General features: G+C 37.9%; 1 protein-coding gene and 1 long non-coding RNA gene across 14 annotated transcripts in view; one reads left to right on the top strand and one right to left on the bottom strand.

The window, feature by feature from the left end:
* Positions 1 to 19,881, top strand: part of ZBTB38 (zinc finger and BTB domain containing 38) — a 43,674-nt gene extending 23,793 nt beyond the window's left edge. For 2 of the 11 annotated variants that reach the window (XM_050712630.1, XM_050712631.1), the window contains 2 exons: positions 13,599 to 13,723; positions 15,456 to 19,169. In XM_050712630.1, the coding sequence (XP_050568587.1) occupies positions 13,697 to 13,723; positions 15,456 to 19,034 (3,606 nt within the window). In that variant the 5' untranslated portion in view covers positions 13,599 to 13,696 and the 3' untranslated portion in view covers positions 19,035 to 19,169. Of the gene's footprint in view, positions 1 to 599; positions 671 to 741; positions 812 to 5,337; positions 5,390 to 10,175; positions 10,422 to 10,579; positions 10,663 to 13,598; positions 13,724 to 15,455 lie in introns of those variants that run through there. The other 9 variants (XM_050712636.1, XM_035545134.2, XM_035545133.2 and 6 more) reach the window with 8 other exon arrangements.
* LOC118247272 (uncharacterized) overlaps positions 1 to 22,795 on the bottom strand; it is a 55,435-nt gene that overhangs the window by 32,091 nt on the left and 549 nt on the right. The gene's annotated exons all lie outside the window — the stretch shown is intronic.

Raw genomic sequence — 22,795 nt, 5'->3', positions numbered from 1 at the left:
CAAACATACACCTGCAGTATTTCTTTTTATTTTAACGTAGAAGGACTTTAAAGAGAGAGATTGATATAGATGGCCCTGTCAGCTTAAACTGAGTATCAGCTCACTGAAGTGTGTTTTACTTCACACAAAAATAAGGTTATGAAATAAAAGCTTAACAGCCTTAGGTACAAAAACCTGAATCTGAGCATTAAGAATAAAAATAATTATGAGTACTGTACTACTTACACCAACTTTTGTAATATATTTGTTTCAGATTAATACTGGGCCAGAACCAGTTTCCTTGGCAACCAAATCCTTTTAAAAGGTGCAATAGTAGAGATGTAATATGAAGTTATTCTCTTTAATAGCAATACCACAGTGCAAATGGAAATTTTACAGTTAAGTTTCTGTTCAGTTCTAAATGAGAATCTCATCTCATTTTGTGTTTCCATGCGGCTGTCATTTATTAAATGATGCCATGTTTATAAAGCTGTACACAAGAAAAAACTATTTTATTCCTGTTTTGCATTGGTTGTTTCCAGAAACGTACCCCAGTTTCTTTTTTTTTTAATTTAGCTTAGTCTTACATGTAGGTCAAGGTTTGTACTGCATGTATATAAAGTGATAGTTTCATTATCACAAGTATAAAAGTATCACTGAAACAGTAGCTGAGAAACGTAGAGAATCAGAAGTAAGTTTAAACCTTCTTTCACCTTTGCTGAATTCAGCCACGGTAATGCTAATAAACCTTTCTTTAAATAGTGGACCTATTCTGAAGTTCAACTGAAGAGCTGCTTAACCATACTGGAAAAGAACTTGTGTAGGATCTTAAGTAAGACTTTATAAAATAAGCTCACTTGCAGCCTACGGTGATATGCAGACCTCACAGATTTTGCAAAAATTAAGTACTATAATTCCTTATTTCTATTTTTAGCTGATATTTTTAACAATATCAGTAAATCAGAAATCTTATGTGTGCCGCAGTTAACAGATGTTACTGAATGTCTCCACTGTGCTTATAACGTGGTGTATCTCCTTGTGAATCCCCTTTGTACGTGACTTGAGAAATTCTCACTACTGCAATGAGACTTTTGCAGCAGGGTAGCCATTTTCCTTTCATGTCCTTGACTTTAAAATGACTAAGTGTATTTTGTTTGGATGAGGACCCAGCACTGAAAATTAATACAAAGGAGATATTTAGATGTACAGCCAATTATATCAATAATAGCCTTGAGAGTTTCAGTACTATCAAACGAATTCTCGTTTATTTCTAAATATACCACTTCAGTACACTCCAAACAAACAGAGTATAACTGCTCAGGAATATGACTGTTGTCATTTGTCTTGATAGGCCAGTGCTTAATAATGATAATAAAAACCATCTGATTCATAATTATGAGATTAGCTTGACGTGGTGCAGTATTTCTGTGTTCCACCTAAAGAAACTGAGCTGAAAACATAATAAACAGCATCTCTCAAGTGACGTATTAAAGTTTGCATGTTTTTTTGTAATTTGATTTATCTCCAGTAGCTTCCTTCTGATGTTTTTTTTTTTAGTCTGAAATGTTATATGGTGTGCGCCATTACATGTAGTTATCAAAATTGCATTTTTGTTTATTTCGTGTGGTTATTTTTAAAGGATGTTGCTGAGCTAATGCTATGCAGAGGCAATCTATTTATTGCCATTGATATTTATTTTTAGAGGAGATGGGGCACTTTGAGTTAAACAGTTTTTATTATGGCTTTGTGTTCAAATATATCCACTCAAGGCATTTAAAGCAAGTGCAGCTCCGTTACATGAGCACGCTTCACTACAGTTGTTTTAAATCCATTTGCAAATATGCTCTTTTATTAGGGGATGCAAGTCCTCTTGTGATTAATATGACTGGACTCAAGTGCTTTCATGATTCTGGAAAAACTCATTGGCAGCCTGCGGACAGTAATTTCTTCTAGCAAAAGAAACTGATTTATTTACTAAGGAGGATTCCAGTAATTTGCAAGATGATTCCAGTTTGACTGTTCTATGTGGCTTGCTGTATATATTGTAATGGCAGTTAAATCCACCTAATGCAATTTCAGAACGTTATAGCCATAGGTGCCATACGAACTCTGGTGTAAACTCCATCCATGTTATTCTTTTTGGCTACAGGGGATAACTGGGGCACATAGAGACAGGTACAGTTTTTCACACCTCGAGCACAGTCTGTCAGATGTTATTTGGGGGGGGTGGGGTGGGGCTGGGGGTTCAGTACAGTTTTATCCTGGAAGCGTAATTGCTAATACTCAGCCCTCCTTTTTATAATCGAAATGTGTTTTATCCATGCTAATTCCATTCCTGCCTAATGGAAAATCTACACAAAACTTGAGTAAAAATGAAATCAAACTAAAAATCATTCATTTGAGCATTATCCTACTGCTTTTCAATGACACTTCTGATTCAGGTTACTTCTGGCTCTAAACTTCATTTTGATTTGAAGCTGCAGCAGTGTGAAACTGTGTTCATATCATATTTGTGAGACTGTCACAGAGACTCTGGTAGTAATGGACAGGTAACAAGCCTTTGGGGGCATCTAGTGTCTCTGTTGTATTTTATCATGGGAATTGTTTCATTGTGTTTTAAAAGGGCTTCATTTTGTCTAGTATTACATTTGAATTCCAGTGTTGTCAAATTTGGAAATTCTTTAGCTTCGATAAGCTCCTTTACTTCTGGATTCCTGGATGTTTAAGACTCTCATTCACCATAATATTTGACAGTCATTTGTCAATGTAGATGTGCTTAGGACATTATTGGTGTTTGGGATAATGACTTAATGCAAATCTCCTTCATTCTGGTCTTTGTTACAGGCATATGTGTAAGCTATAGAATATTTACTAAAATCAAGATATACTAAAAATGTACTCAGACAAAACAAACAAAAGCTTATCTTTTTACATTTTAAAGCCAAAGTAATGGATTCTGTAGTTCCTGCATACTGCTGTTTATAAAAGTATAGTGGTATATTTGCAAATGGAAGATGTATCTATGATTAATTGCTGGAATAAAAAAGGCTATCAGCTCAGTCATAATTCCTGATCTGTAAGATTTTGCAGTTGCTGTATGAAACAATTTGATTCTGTTTAGGATCTCTGGAACAAAGCCATGTTCTGAATAATTTTTAAACTATTATATGAAAATGTTATTAGGGTGTTTGATGTACAATAACATAAAATCAGGATGTTCAACAATGATGAGTCATTTGAGCAGAGAGATACAGGAAGTGTATTCCAGAGAACAAGAGTTGCCTAGAAAAGACTTGTGATGATATCTGTAATAAAAGAGGCCAAAAGAAAAGTGGCAGAATAGAAAGAGGAGAAAGAAAAAGCCCTCTGAAAGACTGCAAAAATGCAGGGAGGCTTTTAAGATAAAGAATAACTTGTAATTGATTTTGACAGTTTATTTGGAGTCAAGGGATTTGACTAGTAAAGATGATTGTTTCTCCCCATACTATAATTTGTTTTCTAAACTGGCAAACTGTGATAGCTAATCCTAAAAAACACTTGATTTCCACTGACTTCAACTTGCGAAACTCAGGAACAGACTGACTGAGAAAGCTGTAAAGCCTCCATTATTTGAGGTCTTATTAGGTAGAAGTGTTAGGAATGATTTGGATATAGTTGAGATGGGGGAAGGGAGGTAGAGCCAAGGATTGTTTTTAGTCTAATTTTTCCAGTGATCCCAATAAAATAAATGGTTTTAAACTTGAAACCATGCTTAGATTTCTGTTTAGGACATATGAAACAGCATCCAGTTTACAATACACAGGTTAAAACGCAATAAAACAACGCAGGCAGATGCAGTATTTCTAATAGTCTAGTTAGCAGTCCTGTTTTATTGCTGGTGTGTTGCAAGCACCCAGATGTGGATTTAGAGTCCCACAGCATTCCATTAAAAATTTAGATGAATTACACAATGTATTTGGAAATTGGTACTTGACTAATAATTTAGTCATTACATTTGGATTTTCCCCTTTGCAGGCTGACACACAGTAGCCACAGAGTTCACAAAATTACTGAGATTATTTTGCAGAACATAGCTGTCAATACCACTTCTAAAAGGTGCTAACAGAAGAACAACCTGATTTTAGTCGGGTACGTTTATGGGTGATCATAGCAAGCTGAAATCTCTTTAAAACTCACACAGAAAAACAGCTTAAGTATTGAATACTTTAAAACCATGTTGTTGCATGACTTCTTTTCGGTTGAAGATCTACCTTTTTAAGAATCATTTCAGAGATTGTTATTGCTATGGTACTGCATCGCTCTACTCAGTTATCTGTATTGTTGGATTTTTCCATCCTCCTGCTGCACTTGTGCTGCCATAGAAGTTAGTGAAATAAAATCAGACAGAAAAGATGTTTCTAACAGGTTGTTACAGCCTCCAATGATCTGTACAAACCAAACGTATTGGCAGGCCAGGAAACCTCCTGAGCTTGCCAGAAAGTTAACTCTGGCAATGGATCTGAGCCACTAATGTTCATTACCAGTCTGTGCCATACGACAAAGGTAGAGGAACTCTCCTAGTGCCAACACCCATTTCTGATATAGTTGTAGGTGGGTCAGCTAGAAATGGCTAATCTCTACCCTTATATATGACTGTAATCAGGGGTAGTAAAAAAAGCTACCAAATTGTGAGGTACAAATAGCACTTTGTAAATTCAAGGATAAATAACCAGAATATTTCAAAATAGGAGTTTTGCATGACATTTTCAAATTGCAGCAGTTTACTTTCTACTTACTGTGAATATACAATAATCATCTTGGTTAAAATAAACATGTCTGGTAGTTGTGCTTTAGATTTGAGGTATGTAGGTATTGAATGAAATAATCCATGAAACCCTGATTAATTCATTAATTTTGAATGTGGTCTTTTGCATCACAGAGTATAATTTGCATTACAGCAAGGGAATTGTTTCATTGATTTCAGTGGCACTATTCGCATAAATTTCAGTGGGAAACAGTCTGTTGGATCATAGTCATTAATGCCGTGAAATCTTAAAGTAGAAATACATAATTAAGGGTACCAGGCAAAATGTAAGATAAGGAACTGAATTTAAAAAAAAAAAAAAAAGCAAAACCCTCTGGAATTCCTATAATATCTTAAAATGTTTCTGTAGTTAAGTTTACTTTTAATACACAATGTTGTATGACAGTAAATGGTAACGGATAATCAGAGACGATATGATGGAATTGGAAGTTTAATAAAATATTAAAATTAGATAAATTCAGGTTACCTGGACTTGCAGAAGCAATATACTGGAAAATCAAAGTTATACCTATTTTAAGTAAATTACCATAGAATTCTTGCTTGGTATATTTTAGGTAGAATACTGGGCCATAACCTGTTTCCTTGGCAACCACATAGGAATAAAAGGTACATAAGCAAAGCTGCAGATGTGTGCCAGTGAATGCTTATTAAGCAGCCCAATGCATTTACATACCATGTGATCATAATAATGCATGCATTTTCAAAATCACCATATAAAAAGATTTCTGTGCGTGGCCCAATGTGCATTCTTAATACTCAAAGGTTTTAACCTAAAAAACTCATGTTTTCAGTGGAAATCTCTTGTGATTTTAAATTGAGCTTTAAATGGGACTTGAAATTGACATACTGGGTTTGGTCTGCAAATTGAAACCTTTCTCTGAGATTCTGAATACTTAATAGAACTCCTTTATGACAACAGAACATGAAAATGAAGGTTTCTGTTGCCTTTCAGAAATGCTCAGCCATTGTAAATTTGAGTCTTGCACCAGCATTTGGATGCAAGTATGATTATTCTGTTTAACACGATGACAAACTACAGCCACTTAAACAACAACAACAACAAAACCTAGTGTTGTTGTAGCACTCTCATTCTATCCAACATATCCAGGCAAAGAGATGTGAACACGTTGCCTTCTAACAGTCAACAACAGAAAGAGAAGGGGGGAAAAGAGAAAAATCTGTAGAAGTCAGAAAGGCAATTGTTCATGGGCTTTCAGAATAAGATTTGGACGTAGCATTTAGGCAGTACTCATACTTTCTGTGCGAGTGTTTGTATCGTACTGTTTTGTTTTATATTCCCGGATTTAAAAAGTTCAGATACGTAAGATCCGTTTTGACAAATTTGTTTACTGACTTCAGCAAGTTTATGTACACAGTATTTTTGGCCTTTCTTCTCAAAGTATTCATTTGCATATAAAATGAAAACTGTACAACCCTTTGGCTTAATTGTTACCCCCAAGATGACGTCTGAGAAGTCCAAAATGCTAATAAGTAAAAAGACAGTACAAATGTGGATCTGCAAATTCAGAGCTTAAATTAAGTTGTTGTAATCAATAGCCTAAATAAAACCCTCTTCAAGTCAATTAAAACATTCCCATTCAATTTTTTGTAGTATGCATTACGAGAGGTGTCTTCATACGTAACACAGCACTGAGATTTAGCACATAAAAATTATCCTGAAAATGTTAAACATTTCTGTAACACTCAATGGTCAAGTAAACCAGAATCCAGTATAATTCCAGATAGTTTGAACACTATCACATGAATCTTTTCACGGTCTTGAACCATAAACCATGTTGTTATACAGCATCAAGCACTACAATACTATCAAGCCTTTCGAGTCAGTAAGAGTTCAGGGAATTATTAGGGAGATGCAAGTTGACTGATTGTTGTTGTTTTTTCTTGATGTTCCCCATCTGAACTGAGCTCATTGTCAGGCTACGATTTGTACCTGAGGTAATTCACATTAGTGGCTGAGCATGCAGCACAAACCACAGCTAGAGCCATCAAGATTTTCTTCTCACTGCCACAGTCCTCCCCAATAGCTTGCACAGAGGCCCTGCTCTAGCTTTTAGGTTGGAAGCATACAGCAGGACAGAAGAGGAGTAAGGCTTGGGTCAGCATAGAATGGAGTCTAACAATATTTAAGAACATACAGCCAAAGTTACTCTCTGTGTCAAGCCAGTTGCCAAAATTAATTGCCACACTTACGCAATGATTCAGAGTAATAGCTATCACTTATGCATTGCTTTTGGCATGCTAAATTTTAGCAGTATAAATGCCATAAATAAATAAATAAATAAATAAATAAATAAGGAACATTGGCAATCAGTGGTGGCTAGTTAACAGCTTTAAGACCTATTCTAGTTTCAAAACTGGCTATCGAGCAGGCCACCAAAGCAGGGGTGTTGCCAGGGGAAGGGATGTAGCTCTGTTTTCAGCCTAGCAGGATTTGCTGCATCAGCTGTATGTAGTGAAGGGCAACAATGGCTCTATCTGCCTGGTCCCCAGCACACCTGACCAAGAATAATAGTGGCCTCCCGAGCACACAATTTGCCTGCTGCTCTTATATATGTTGATTCAGATATTCAAAGGCTGTTTCCTCTGAAAATTTGAAAATAAGAGGCTGGTTGCACTACTTTTATTTTGTCTTTCTGATAACCGAATGGGCAACAGAGTACAACATAGCAATTGTCCAAAATGAACAGAACTTAAAGGTTTAATTTGCTAATTTTGTTGACAACGGTCAACAATAAAAAAATGGAAAACACTGTCTGTAAACATAGCTTCATGATTGCAATTGATCTATGCTTGCTAAGGACTGTGTTCTGTCCCAGAAGTGTGGGAGGCTAGAAAGTAGCTTGTCAGCAGCATAGAAAAAAAAATGAAGACTTAAATGGAAATAATGTTGAGATTGTTCAGAGATAGCAAGATGTAAAGTCAGCTGATTCTTAGTAGCAATAGCGCATAAGCTTTTCTATTTTGTGCTAAAGAAGAATTTGGATTTATGTCAGGTATTGCATTTGCTTCATTTTCTTCTTTAGACTGGTGGAGAGACAATCTTAGTTATACCTTCAAAATTGTTTGTATGCATTTAGTGTTAATGGGACTTAGATTACACCGTTAACTAAAATGAATATTGAAGCCAATATACCTTAGGGAAAGACTTGTTCTTTCTTTGGTGCATATGCGCAGCTTGAGAATCAAATGAGTTCTGCCAGGCTTATTCCTGTCCTGGTCAGACTTTGAGCAGCAGGCAGCTGCCACAGGCCTCCAAAAATGGGCTCCTTCCCCTGTCTAACTCCACTCAAAGCTGTGGAAGAGGATAAGGGTTATGCAAAGCCACTCTTTCCCTTGCTCATGTAACAGAAAGTGGAGTGGAGCCACTTTGGGCTGCCTGAGTGAAGTGTTGGGCTGCCTGATGGGCGAAGAGCTTTGTTTTCCTTCTCAGCAGCATCACTAGTCGCCTTGGCCTCAGCTGTGAGAGCAAAGGCAGTCATCCAAGCATCCTCGATAGGCTGGTCTTCTCAAGGCATTGAGAATGAAACCAGTCAAGTCCTGTCCAAAATCCTGTCACTCATGAGGAATTTGCAAGAGATGGTAATGCTATATATGTTGTTTCCTGCTGTTGTTTAAGAACTGAAACTGCTTGGCTAGAGAGGAATATTGGAACTTTTTTTTTTTTTTCCTGGGCAGCCTGAAATACTCTTAAGGAAAAAATACCACGTGCCATGATTTGCAGAAGTGAGATTATCAGACTTCAGCAAAGCATTCACACAGCAGCTCCAGCAGCCTTGGGATTATTTATTCATTTTAAAGAATTTTACTGGCAATTTTCTCTATACCTTGTAATTAATTATACCATGTAAGAAGTAATCCATTTTCTTTGCATCTAAACGTTTTTACATGAAGCATTATAAGGGGAAGGTAAAGTCTTGGGTGCAGTCAAGATGGCCTCATAAAGAATTTCTTACTCTGAAGTGTTTTTAATATATAAGGAGCTGATGTGACTGTGAATTCCAAGTAGCTCAAACCTATTTGTGGAAATTAGCACCTTCAATTACAGTGCTGGCCACAGAAAAAGTGATTCTTTGTATAGTTGATGAGCTAAAATTGCCCTAAGAAAACACACTATTAATTAAAACAAACACACAAAAAAAACCAAACAAGTCAGTTCTTCAACTCTGTTATATTATCTATAGATACTAAGACTGCCAGGACATCAAAGAATCAAGAACAAATAAAATAATGTCTCTAAATTGAGGATAGCTGCTATACAAATGACAGTTGTACCTCTGATTTTAAAAACAATACAAATAAAGCAATATTAATGAAGATTTAGTGGGAATTCAAAACCTATTCTTCCTTAAATTTGATTCACTTAATCTAAAATGATACTTGTATTTATTACTGCTCAGTAATGCATGGTTATTTCTTTCTTTTAATGTATTACAACAGGTTTAATTTAATCCATATTACTGTATTCCTACTGACAAAACATTTGTTACAAATACGTCTTATGGCTCTTGTCAGAAATCTTCATTAATACATATTAATAGATATATATGCCTAAAACAATACTAAGCAACAGTACATAAGCAATAGACAAAGGCCAAGATTAAAGTAACCTTCATGCGAGTACAAAAATCTGCTTCTCACTTACGTCACATCTGTTTTCCACCTGACTCAAAACCCTTTTTTTCCTTAGCTTCATGATTCCGAGTACCTGGGAAAGAGGCAGAGGGAGTAATATGTGCGGGAAGGCTGTACCAAATATATTGGGGTATATAGCTAAAGCAAATCAAAACTACTTCCTTCTTTATTTAGGTTTACATTTGTTAGTGCTTCTGAAGCACTAGTAGTGTTGTTGCACTTGTTTCCTGAGGTAATAAATAATTTAAAATAAGAGAAATTAGAGAATGACTGCTCAAAATATGCATCTCCTTGATACTTTATTAATTTATATATGGTTAAAAACAAGATAATCAAATAAGGAAAGAAGGTAAATGCAAATGTACTTCAAGATCTGAAAGTAACTTATTTCAGATATGGTTACTTAAAGGAAATACCTCATCTCTCTCCTTTTTAGTGGAGAGTTGCAGAAGTTACTGTACTGAGTTCCATTTCTCCACAGATGCTTTCTCTTTCCTCATGTGAGAAAGGCTTTGAAGGAGAGTAAGGCAAATAAATTCCTTTGTTAGGCTTAAAAGGAACACTAAATGTTGTGGACCAAACCGCACTGATGATCACAGAAACAGGGCTCGGATATAGGGAATCGCTGGATTTCCTCACCGCTTTAAATTTGCAGTGCTTCCCTACAAACAACTTGCCTAATGCTCTGAACGCCACACGTGGCCGCGTAAATTAAGCACAAAACGCTCGCTGTGAAACCGACCCGCGGAAACCAGCGCGGCGCCGGCAGCAGCCCGTGCTCCCCCAGCCCCGGGCACGGCCGGCCGCCGAGGATTAGCGCCGCAAAATGGCGGCGGCGCCCTCCCGCCCGCCATCGGCGGCCCCGCGCCGCCAGGAAGCCGGCACCTGTCCCGTCAGCCCGCCGCCCGCCCTGCCGCCCTCGCCTTCCTCGCTGCCGAGGGAGACCCCGCAGACGCGGTTTTAATCGCCTTGTAGCTCAGAAACAGTGAGTTGTGCTGCATTCGAGCGTCAGACTGCTTAAGCGTTTGTGCTGGTGCTAGGAAAAATCATGTTGGAGGTTAATGTGCGTCGCTTCCTCGGCTCGAGGCTTGGCTGAGCCCCGAGCGCAGGGCACACTATTACGCATAAACAGGAAGCGCCTCCGCGTTATCTGCCACTGAGGGGTTGCCAATGTTTGCTGCCTCCAGAGGCTCTGCTCCGAGACAGGCCGATGTACTGACGCTAAGGTGCTGCGCCGGGAGCTTGGACTGCGTGTAATTCGTACGGGGTCGGACGGCGGTGGCGTTTGAGCTCCCAGAGGAGCAGATCACCTTCGCACAGGGACAGCAGCCTCCCTTGCCTGCCTTCGGTCGTTACAGGGATCGGGGCTTGTGCAGGCGTCCAGCTCCACCGTGTGGGCAGCGGCGGCACCGGGCCGCGGGGCGAGCCCTGGCGGCCGCGGCGGGCGGGGGGCTGCGGCCCCGGGGGACCCCCCGGTTTGGGGAGAGGAGCGAGGCTGGGTAAAGGCTGCCCCGAGGGCTGCGGAGGTCTTAAAGGCTGCTTTCGTGCGATGAGCTCGTGGGGCCGAGCTGGGAAGTGAGGGAATGCCAATACTAAAAGCGTTCTTGGGCTGTTTTGCCACCCTCCAGCTGTCTGAATTACAAGTTAGAGGAAGCGGTGTGAAAAAAATGATTTAAAGTCCATAATGCCTACGAAGCTGTAACAAATAGAAGAGCGAAATTTTATATCAATAGGTAAGGATGCAAGAACCAAGAGTCTGAAATAGAAAACACGTCAGTGTGCTTGCAGAAGTAGTGCATCGCTACATTGAGCATAGCACTAAGCTGCAAGCCATTGCAAGCTGTTAAATATAATTAGACGTCATTAAAATTTCCCTGTATACCAGAGGCTGTAGGCAGGAGGCAGGCTGAAGGCCGCCTGGTCCATGCAGCCTTGCGTTGCCAACCTGCCCAGGTGGACTTGGAGGAGTGAGGCCCTATGAAGCTGAGTGACTGCCATACGAGTGGTACCAGGAAGTACTAGCACCTTCTTTAAAATCCCAGTGGAAATGTTCGGAATTAAAAACAAACAGAGAGAAAGTTGGTAAACTGTAATAACAGTTTTTCAGACTCTTGTTGGTTTTTATTTTGCCTGGGTACAGGCAACTGGCCCTAATGGTATTTTGTTGGTGCCATTATCTTGTCTTTTAAATTTAGGGGACTGAAGTCTCCTCTTGGGTAATGTGGTACACTTGCCTGGCAATAGATTTCAAAGTTTAGCAAGAGTTAAAAATAATATTCCTAGATTGGAACTGTTCTTTGGTAGGATTTTTTTTAAATTTGTTATATTTGGTATTTGTAGGTCAGAAAGACTCTTGTGATCTTTGTTCACTTCAAAATAATATTGATATAAAAATCAGCAGTGGCATCTTGCCTCTGCAGTGTCCATGTGGAGTTGACTGATCTAGTTCTTATAATTAGCAGTATCAGCTATGAGGCATGGCTAGTCAAATTTGTATTTGGATGCACCAGTCTGTGATCTTTCCGTTAAATATGAAAATAACATTAGAAGTTATGTTGTTCTGCAGTGGTATTCTGTGGATGTCAGAAGAGGTAATGTTATAATTACCTTTTATAATAATGAAGATGGATATCTTTTCTGATGAATTCTATGTTTCTTGGTTACAGCAGACAACTCCTGGAAACTAAAATGCTGGTTTTGTTCTTGCCATACCAACTTGAAATGAAATGTAAACTATTCCTAAAATAATCCATTTGTGTGTGTGCTAGGTAGGACATTCTGTTTTTACAGCATTTCAGGTACATTTTTAACAAATGAAGGAAGCAAGACAGGTAAAATAAAAGCCAGTAGAAAAAATCATTACACGCATGAATAAATGGACTATTTTGGGGATGCATAGTTTGAAACAGAAACAAAAAGTGTTGGATCTAAAAATTAATTTTCTGTGGAATTTTTCTGTATAACTTTACAATAGCAGATGGTTTAGCACACAGGAAAAAAAAAAGTACATGTCCAAAAAGCAAATGATAGTTTCTGCTGCTTGTACACGAGGAATCTAGCTCAATGTTTTACTCAGCATACCACCATGTCCATGGTTCACAGGCTACAAAAATTGGCAATCTATGTACACTCAAGTAGAAATAGAAAAGATTCTCTTCTCAAGAGGGTAAACTTTGAAATAGCTAGTTGAATAGTAAGACTTCTACTAAAAACACTTGGGTAATACATTGTAGACTTTGCATATAAATGCCTCTTAGTATGAAACTCTGATATATTTAGCAAACTGTATGTCAGATGATGCATCTTTGAACTAAAACCATCTGTCTCCTGTAAAGAAACAGAAAAAAACAGGCAAGTTCCTTTGGGGGTAATTCACTGGGAAGTAGAGCTGACATCATTTATTTCCTATACTCAGAAAATAACTCTATCAATAGCTCCCGTTGTGAAATGTTTTTGATGTCTGACAGTTGGTTTCTAGTACAACATCACATGAGCAAGTTAGATGTAATCTCAGACATTGTCAATGAGAAAAAAGAATCAATTATGTGATAGTGGCCGCTTGCTTGAAGAAGTGTTCTTGTCAGTATTCTTTCTGTCTAGGACTTGATATGATAGAAACAATTTAAAATTATTTACGTCTTTTCAGATACCAAACCAAAGAAAATAACTGTACTCAATTACTGTGAATTTCATATTATCACTCCAAATGAATAAATATTTCTTATTTTAAGTCAAATAAATGTAATGAACAAACTATGATTTTATAATTTAAAGGCACAAAACAATGCATCTAGATTTACAGCTATGAGTGACCAGATAATCAAAATAATACACATCTACATTTCTATCACACCTGTACTGATGAATTCACTTCCTTCTGTCCATGGTATATATAAGCATCAGAGATATTCCTTAAAAATCACTATTTTGATTTTTCTGAATTTTGTGCATTGACAATTCTCAATCAGTAAATGTATTAGCAGTTTGGGCCATTTGCATGGGTAATAATCTCCCTGACAGAAACAGTGGCTACACTGTAAGGTACAAATGTTACTTCCAAGCCTCATCCGAAATATATCAAATTATATTTTGTACAAGTACCTTGTTTGCCTTAACAGTAAGACTGTTATTCTTTTTTTTTTTTCCATGATTTGATTTACAGTGAAATAGGCTTTGTGATACACTGTCCAAAGTGCAACTAGATCAGCTAGAGCAAGTGTCTGTGTCCCTTACTACTTTGTGATAAAGAGCCTGTTTTCAATGAAGGACTACTTTCAAATAGCTTGGGTGAGCGAACCAATGTGTTCTCAGCTGGCATTGCTGTTTGCTTCGTGAATATGAGTCGAAACCTTATTTCACTCTTTGGATCTGACCCATCTTAAAAATAAGTTAGCATTTTAAATGTAAACTTTCTGGCAGTAAGGGCCATAATAATTTTTAAGCTTGGCATTTCCATTTGGAAGAGTAACCTGGAATGTTCAGAAGGTATTCCCGTCTTACTAGAGCACTACAGCATGGGGCTCTTTTAACCTGTATTACAAAATACCTGCAGTTGGTCATTCTTTAAGGTGCATTTTGATTACACAAATTGGAAGAAAAGGGTCTTATAATTAAATATGCAGATTTTTTACTGTTGTGATTGGTGAGTGTCAGTAGGACAACTGTTTCTTGATGACCTGGTCAGCAGTAGTTGAAAACATAACTTGGAGTTTGGGGGAAAACAAAAAACAAACCAAAACAACCCCTATCATTTGATGCTTGAATGAAACAAAAAAATAATCTGGTTTAGCGAGAGATTTTTTCCATATACATGATGTTAAATCCATCTGTTGCTTTCATCAGTCTGTTTTTCATTCATACTTTGCATCTTCTATTTCAGTCAGTAAACCACTGCATAGTCATACTGCACAGTCTGGATAATCTAAACATTTTTTTGGTCAACACTGAACCTCATTATTATAAATTGGCAATTACTTAACAGTATTTGCTATTGCAATGAAATCTTATTATTTGGTAGAAATTAAGAACAAACACTATTACACTATAAAGTGAACACTATAAATCTATTAACTAAGGAAAAAATGTTCTATTACTCGTTTTACTCCCTGAATTTATAATTTCAGGGTTTTAACTATTTATCTAAGAAAATTTAATCACTATTAAAAAAAAAAAGTGTGTAAACAATGTTACATGTACTCCACTATCATTTACAAAACTTTGTTGCTTTTGCACTCAGTTGTTTATAAAGCCTTATCCTGTAGTTGAAATTTTATTTCATGGGAATCTCTGATCCCTGTTTTAAATACCAATTTAATAAGCTGATCAAATGTGGTTGTGTTCTAACATGACTGTTTGACAAGCAGCCCCAGAAAACAAAGTCCTTGGTATCCACAGAACCACAGCGATTCAACTTTCCTTCCCCATAACGCCTGCCAAATACCGTGGTCATGCGCTGAGGGAATTACCTCAAAGGTTCAGTGAGTCATTAGTGTGAAGTTGAGCAGATGCACCCAGTGGCACAAACAAAAGCTGGTGGCCATGGTCCCCAGTGGTAGGCACTGTGTGGATGATGGAGCAGTGCAGGCGCAGGGAAGATCTCTGCCTCCCACCCATGAGCTGCAGGTGCTATATCTGTAGGATCTATAGAGACTTGTACATTGAGACAGTAGCACAGCCCAAATGAAATGGGGAACAATATGCAACTGATGAAGGTGATAATGCATCTAAGATTGCAGTGTCAGACAACTGGGAGAAAATAATTTCTACCTGGTTATCACTGTATATAAATCATCCCTGCTGTCCTGAGAAGCCAGGTTACCTTCAGTGGTGTTGGCATGAATGAACCTAAGTGACTTCAACCTGAAATGCTATGATAACATTTTACTCGTTCTCAACATTTTAAAAGTTAATACATTTAAAAACAATTATAAAAAATACATAACTATAAACTTGATATGTAATTGAAATGAATCAAAATTGCCTCAAAATATATTTACACTGTTCTTTTTTTTCCTTGTAGATGACAGTCATGTCCCATTCAAAGGATCTCAAGGACGACTTCCACAGTGACACTGTACTTTCCATTTTAAACGAACAGCGCATTAGGGGTATTTTATGTGATGTCACCATCATTGTGGAAGACACCAAATTTAAAGCCCATAGTAATGTGCTGGCAGCTTCAAGCCTTTACTTTAAAAACATTTTTTGGAGTCGTACTATCTGTATTTCAGGTCATGTACTGGAGCTAGATGATCTCAAAGCTGAAGTGTTTACAGAAATACTGAACTACATCTACAGTTCCACAGTAGTTGTTAAGAGGCAGGAGACTGTAACAGACCTTGCAGCTGCAGGGAAAAAATTGGGAATATCATTTCTCGAAGATCTTACAGATGTTAATTTTTCAAGCTCCCCCTGCCCCTATGCATACTGCATCAATGAGAAAGGGACTGTTAAAGAGGAAAAACATGAAAAGAGACACGAAGAATCTGCTGTGACAAATGGACCACGAATTACAAATGCATTCTCAATTTTTGAAACTGAAAACAGTTTGTTTTCTCCACTTGATTTGAGGGCAAGCTTTAAAAAGGTATCTGAGACAATACAAACACCCAACATCAGCCTTGACAGACGTGACGCTTGCAAAGATGCCGAGCCAGCCAGTACACTGGCAGAGCACTCCTACGCAGTTTCTTCAGGGGGAGATACTTTTCAAGGAACACCGTGTTTTGAACAGGACAGCAGCCCTTCATACAAGACGGTTGAAGACCACTATGAAAACCACCAAGCAACACCACTCGTTCAGCCAGTAAAACAAGCATGCAGTACTCCTAAGGCAGCTTTCAAGTCCCAAGGGACTGGTTTGGCTGTAGCAAAAGCACCAGCCTCTACAGTGACCAGCACAGAAACCCCATGTGAAGCAGTTAATGGCCAGAGAATTATTTCCTTTCCAAAACCTCAGAATAAAGCAGGAGATTTCCATTTGCCCAGAGAAGAGGAAAACAAATCTGCTAATGTCTCTGGATCTGCAGCAACTGTTGTTCCACCTGCTTACAACTGTACCTGCTGTGCAAAATCATTCAGTGACAGGGCGTTACTCAGTACTCATCTTCAGCTCCACTCAGAGCATCAGGAAACTTTCGTATGCAAATACTGCAGCAAGCAATTTGCAAATCTAAATATACTGGAAAGTCATGAACAAGTCTGTATGAGATCAAGTAGCTTATCTGTTCACAATGGAAATGAACAAAATTTTTCAGATAACTATACTGCCACGGATGGAAGGAATGGAAGTTCATATGCAAACGCAGAGCCTGTATTGTCTGAAAACAGCATCACTGATTATTCTAATGCAAACTGCACTTTACCAGAAACAGATCATTTGGTTAAAGTTGTTGATGGGCAGATATTATATACTTGTATAGTTTGCAAACGTAGTTATGTAACATTGTCAAGCCTTCGAAGACATGCAAATGTGCATTCCTGGAGAAGAACATACCCTTGTCACTACTGCAACAAAGTATTTGCATTAGCTGAGTATCGCACCAGACACGAGATCTGGCACACCGGAGAAAGACGCTATCAGTGCATTTTCTGCCTGGAGACTTTTATGACTTACTATATTCTAAAAAATCATCAGAAATCGTTCCATGCAATTGACCATCGCCTCTCAGTAAATAAGAAGACAGCCAATGGAGGCTTAAAACCAAGCATGTATCCGTACAAACTTTATCGTCTTCTACCTATGAAATGCAGGCGACTACCTTATAAGTCCTTCCGAAATTCTGCATATGAAAATGTTCAAACAAGTAGCCAAGCTAATGAAACTGCTTCTAGTAACTGCTTCATTCAGAGTTCTCTTAGCTCTGAGCTACCATCACTGAATTTTCAAAGTAATATACTATCAAACAACAGAACTCTTGCCCTGGACACCTCTTCATGTAATGATGCAGCATCTTCCACAAATACTCAGAATTCTTCCTCTTGGGGAGTAAGTATCTTAAATTCTGACCTGCAAAGAGACTTTTTCACAGCTGACAAAAGAGTTCCCACTGCCGCGAATGACTCTAGTTCTCATGAGTATGATTCCTCAATTGTGTCTTTAACTAACGTGAATGAAAATTCAACCTCTGTAATCAGTTACAGCAGTTCTGCACCCTCTGTTATAATGCACAGTAGCAGAGTTTCATCGGTAATAATGCACAGTAAAACAGTCACTTCTGTAGAAAACAGTAAGACAGAATCATCTAGTAATCTACCTAGTCAGTCTGTAAGTGATGACAGTAAATATGGGTCAGATAATTATGGAAAATGCATTACCAAACCAAAAACTATTAAGGAGAAAAAGAAAACACTGCAGTGCACCAGAGCAGAAGCAACTGAGGATACGCAGCACGTCCAAGGATCTGGAGGTTCATCTAGCAAAACCACTAATACTGTTCAAGAATCGAGTAAAACTGAAACTTACATTGCAAAGCCTGCCTTACCTGGAACATCTACTGACAGCAATGTTGCTCCTCTTTGCCAAATAACAGTAAAAATTGGTAACGAGGCTATTGTAAAAAGGCATATATTAGGATCTAAGCTGTTTTGTAAAAGGGGCCGCAAATCTAAACACGAGTCCAAACAGGACAATCTAATTGAGGAATCAGAAATGGAGATAAAGGAAGGAAGCCCATCTAGGCTCTATAGCTCAGAGTGCCTGGAGCTGACAGAAATGTGTGATGATGTAAGTGATCAGGACTCCAGTGATAAGCCCTGGAGACCGTATTACAATTACAAACCAAAAAAGAAATCTAAACAGCTAAGAAAAATGAAAAAGACCAAATGGAGGAAAAAGCATGGAAACAGAAACACCGTTATGGAAAGTCACAGTACATGCAGTCGAGAGTATGCACTCAGGAATGCTCCTGAAGAAAAGGCTGTCAGTCAAGAAGAGAACACAGAAATGCCCAGTCTTCACTGTGAGCTCTGTGAAAGAGATAAATCTTCCACCGCAGAAATTCAAGACCACGTACACTGGCATGTAGCTACTTCAAAGCCTTACATTTGTGAATTATGCCAAAAACAATTTCAAAGTCCATCCACCTTAAAAATGCATATGAGGTGTCACACTGGGGAAAAGCCCTACACCTGCAAAACCTGTGGGAAATGTTTTTCAGTTCCTGGAAATCTACAGAAACATGAACGTATTCACTTAGGTGTCAAAGACTTTGTCTGCCAATACTGTAATAAGGCATTTACTTTAAATGAAACGCTCAAAATACACGAAAGAATTCATACTGGAGAAAAACGCTACCACTGTCAGTTCTGCTTACAGAGTTTCCTGTACCTTTCTACCAAAAGGAACCACGAGCAACGGCATGTGCGTGAGCATAATGGAAAAGGATACGCTTGCTTTCAGTGCCCCAAAATTTGCAAGACGGCGGCTGCCCTGGGAATGCACCAGAAGAAACATCTATTCAAAAGTCCAGGTCCACAAGATAGAAAAGAACAGTTTTGCAGTGAAAGTGCTCAGCTGTTGGAAAATCAACATTTTCTTGGCCCGGAAGGAAGCGAAGTGAAAAATATACAAAATGTAACTCCAGAAGTAATACTCTGAGTGGCAGTTGTGCAAAAGAGAAGAAAAATGCAAAATTATATATATTGGAGAAAATGTAGATGCATTGAATGGGAAAACTCCACTCTAATTAGTATCATTTACTAAGATCGTGTCTTCATTTAAACGTATGTTGGTATATGCAAAAGGAGGAAAAAATATAATACTGAAAAGAATAACTAGTATTTGCAATAATACAAACTTAATGTGAAAGACCCAAAATACTTTTACCACAATAGACTTCTAATGTACATACAGAGAGAAAGAAGAAAAAATTATGACCAACCAACCCCTTTCTAGTTACTGTTACAAGAAACTAGCCAATGAACTATTTTACAGCGCGGAATCATTCTGGGCAAAATAAATATGTAGGTTCAAAGTATATTCTATAGGAGGAATTTTTGCTGCAGAAACCATGTATTGCAATTGTTTAAACAAAAATTAATGTGTTTATAAAAGAAAATGTGACTTAGTGTATTCTGAAGTGAAGGTAGGAAATGTTTCTTGAATTTGGGTATGCCGAAGTACAGTTGAGTTCTGGAGTGCTTTTCTGTAACTCAACATTTACCAAACATATGCAGAAGCATAAACCTCTTTTCCTTTTCAGATTGTTTTGTAGTTAACCCTAATAAGCATTAAGTCTCTGAGAGCTTGTACAGAAAGTATTCCAGATGTATGATATCTCTGAGACGTGTAATAAAGATTCAGTGGAACACATAATAGCCAGTCTTCCAAATGGCAAAAATTCCAAAAGATTCAGCTGTCAGTGGCCTGGTAGAGCTTTTCAGTTGCATCTGTCTAAAGAAAATTGTTCTTCTGAAACAGCCTAGATTAAAGAACTCGTGAATATAAATTTCCACCTGCTGGTGAGTCTGCAACTCCTGTCTTTTAGAAATACTATTCTTCTCAGCAGAAGAAGATTTAGAAGAAGATTTAGAGTCTTCCTCTACATCTTGGAATAATGTCTGGGCAACAAATGACAGAGCAACTCCCAATAAGTCGTTTGATTTTGGGAGGAATAGGTAAACACTCAGATTCCCGCTTCCACATATATCCCTGAGGCAGTTCCTATATATAAAAAGGGATTGGGACAGTTTGTGGGGTTCCTTGTCATCCCCATGCCTTAAATGCAACATCTAACTTCATACATCCCTTCTCAGTGATCCCAGTAAAGATCCCAGCATCTTGCCCCAGGCAAGCTTTGTCACTGTGTCCCTTGTCCCAGCACAGTGGGCCCAGAGCAGAGAGGTGCCTGCAACAGGTTGATGGGGGAAGAAGTGTTAGAAGAAGTGTTTCTGCCTCCCTCATCCTGCCATCCCGAAAGGTTATGGTGAGCCTTCCAGCTTCTTGTTTTGCATTCACCAAGAATCAGAAGGGTAGGCTTCCAGAAGACGTCACCAAAATAAATCTTACAATTAATACTATTTTGTGAAAATGTGATTAATCTTAACTGAGATTAAGAGGTTTTAAAAAAGTAACGAGGGTATATGTCTACAAGTTGCATATTATATGATAGGGCTCTTTTGTAAGGTATCTGCATTTCCAATTAGTCATGTACATTCATCTTTACAAAGTGTTAAAAACTTAAACCAGGACAAAGGTTAGTGAATTTCAACTTAATTCTGTGTGCAGATATGGTATACGATTTGTTTACTTACTTTGTTTTCTTGAATATTCTAAAAGAAACTATAGCTTGGGTATGATAAAACTACAATTGAAATGATACTACAGTATTGATTGAAGTAATAATATAGTCCACTTATTTATTCTGTCATTGGTGAATGCTGTGAACCCTTTGAGAACTGTTTGGTTTCATGGCAGCTTTGGTTCCATTTAAATAAGGATAACAGAAGAATAAACACAGGAAAGTACAATGATGTTTCAAAGAAAGTACACGAAGATATTTTCTAAGTGGACTTGTATGATGATAATTATAGACCAAAGCAAATAAGGTAGAATATTTATACATATAAAGATAATTTTACAAATATTTTATATAACTGTATAGTTCATAAGAAAAATATTGATAGCTTGTGTTAGGTCTGGGGGGGTTTGTATATTTTGATAAAAACACAATGACTTTGTAACTGTATATTCTCTACAATTTATAGCAAAGCAGTTTTAAGATGGCAATGTCATGTTTATAGTTCAATTGTGGCACTTTTACTACAAGTAACACGTTGCAGTAATGAGTCTAGTATTAATGACCAAATTAAAATTAAAATAAGTGTAAGAGAAGGTAAATACTGTACTTTGTCAAAGACTGTAATTTGCTGCATCTGTATTTTTGTTTAGAAGAAAATATTAAATGCAGATGTTAAGGATTGATAAAGAGTCAAATGTTATTTTTAGAAAGTGATTATAACTGTTTTTGCTTGATTAAAATAACCTCTTCCTATTTTTTTGCAAGTCTCTCCATTTTTTAAGTTATGTTATATATTTCCAGATCATATGGATTATGTATCTGCTAATGCGCATTTCATTATAAGATTAAGCAACACAATTCCCAATTGTTCCCTTCATTAAGGTCAAAACCGTTAATTGAGAACATGCCAGAGGTCAAGGGAAGTGATGGTATCTCCTGGCATCATACCATTAAGGGTGAACACAGTGCTAAGGTGAAGATAATCAACTTGCTGTGTATCTTAAAGGATTGGGAGATGGGTCAACTGCGTTTAAGACTTTGCAACACCTTAAATACTTTTTCATGAGGACCAGAAATGTAAAAAATCTTATTTAAATTCTGACAGTAACCTTGCAGTATAGATTGTGTATTTTACACACTGTACTTCAAATATTGTGGGACTACTGCCAAGATAGAGAGTTCAGAACGGAAATACCTGATTGCATAACGAAATACAAAGGTATATACAAAATAGAATGCATATTCAAAGTGCTTCCCCCTTCAGCTAGGTGTCACTGGTCTGTAACTTGCATTAAAAGTTAAATTTAAGCTAAGTTATGCAGGGCATTTTGGGATGGTCCTCAGCAGAGATGCATAACTAACCAAAAGTATATAGAAGTTTGCTACATATAATATATATTTCTCCCTCCTATTTCAAAAGCTAATTAGAAAGTTCTTCTGATGAAGGTGACATTAAGGTAAACAGTAAACTCCAACTGTCATCGTAAATTTTGAGAGAGTTATGGAAAAGTTAGTTTTGCATGATCTAATTTAAAAAATGCTGCAACACAGTGTAACTGTACCTCTGCGTTTGCAGGTCAAGAGAGGTTTACAGAGCAAAACTCTTGCTCTGACAGGGTTGCCCGCAGTTCCTCAGCCACGGGTCAGACAAGGCAGCCAATCTACTGGAAACCAACTGTAGGTAACCAAATCCCTCAATTTGTACTATAGGGAAAGCTCTGACTTCTGACAGGTAAAAGTCACCTTATGCAAATGCGTGTCTTTGTGCAGGTCTGTGTTTTGCATGCATACAAATTCACCCATTACTGGTGTGGCGAAGCAGCTTATTGCCCACCAGCCAGCCCATCCTGCCACCTCTAAAGATGTCTCTTTTCCCAACCATAATGCGGAGAGCAGGGATGGGGTGGGACGCTGACAGCTGCAGGAAAAAGCCACCAGGGAGTGGAACAGAGCATGGCCTGACTGCCAGGTTGTGTGGCTCCATGCCATGTAATAATCATAATGGTGAGATTTGTGCGGGAGAAATACATGGTCAGGCAACCACGTCAGAGGACTCCAGTTAGAGACAAATAACAGCTGCTGGCTCAGCACTTTCCAAACTTCCCTTTGGCAGGAGCAG

This window comes from Cygnus atratus, chromosome 9, assembly GCF_013377495.2.
Source record: "Cygnus atratus isolate AKBS03 ecotype Queensland, Australia chromosome 9, CAtr_DNAZoo_HiC_assembly, whole genome shotgun sequence".
In the NCBI taxonomy this organism is placed as follows: Eukaryota; Metazoa; Chordata; class Aves; order Anseriformes; family Anatidae; genus Cygnus; species Cygnus atratus.
The sequence above is the reverse complement of the archived record's forward strand: the minus strand, read 5'-3'. Positions and strand labels throughout refer to the sequence as shown.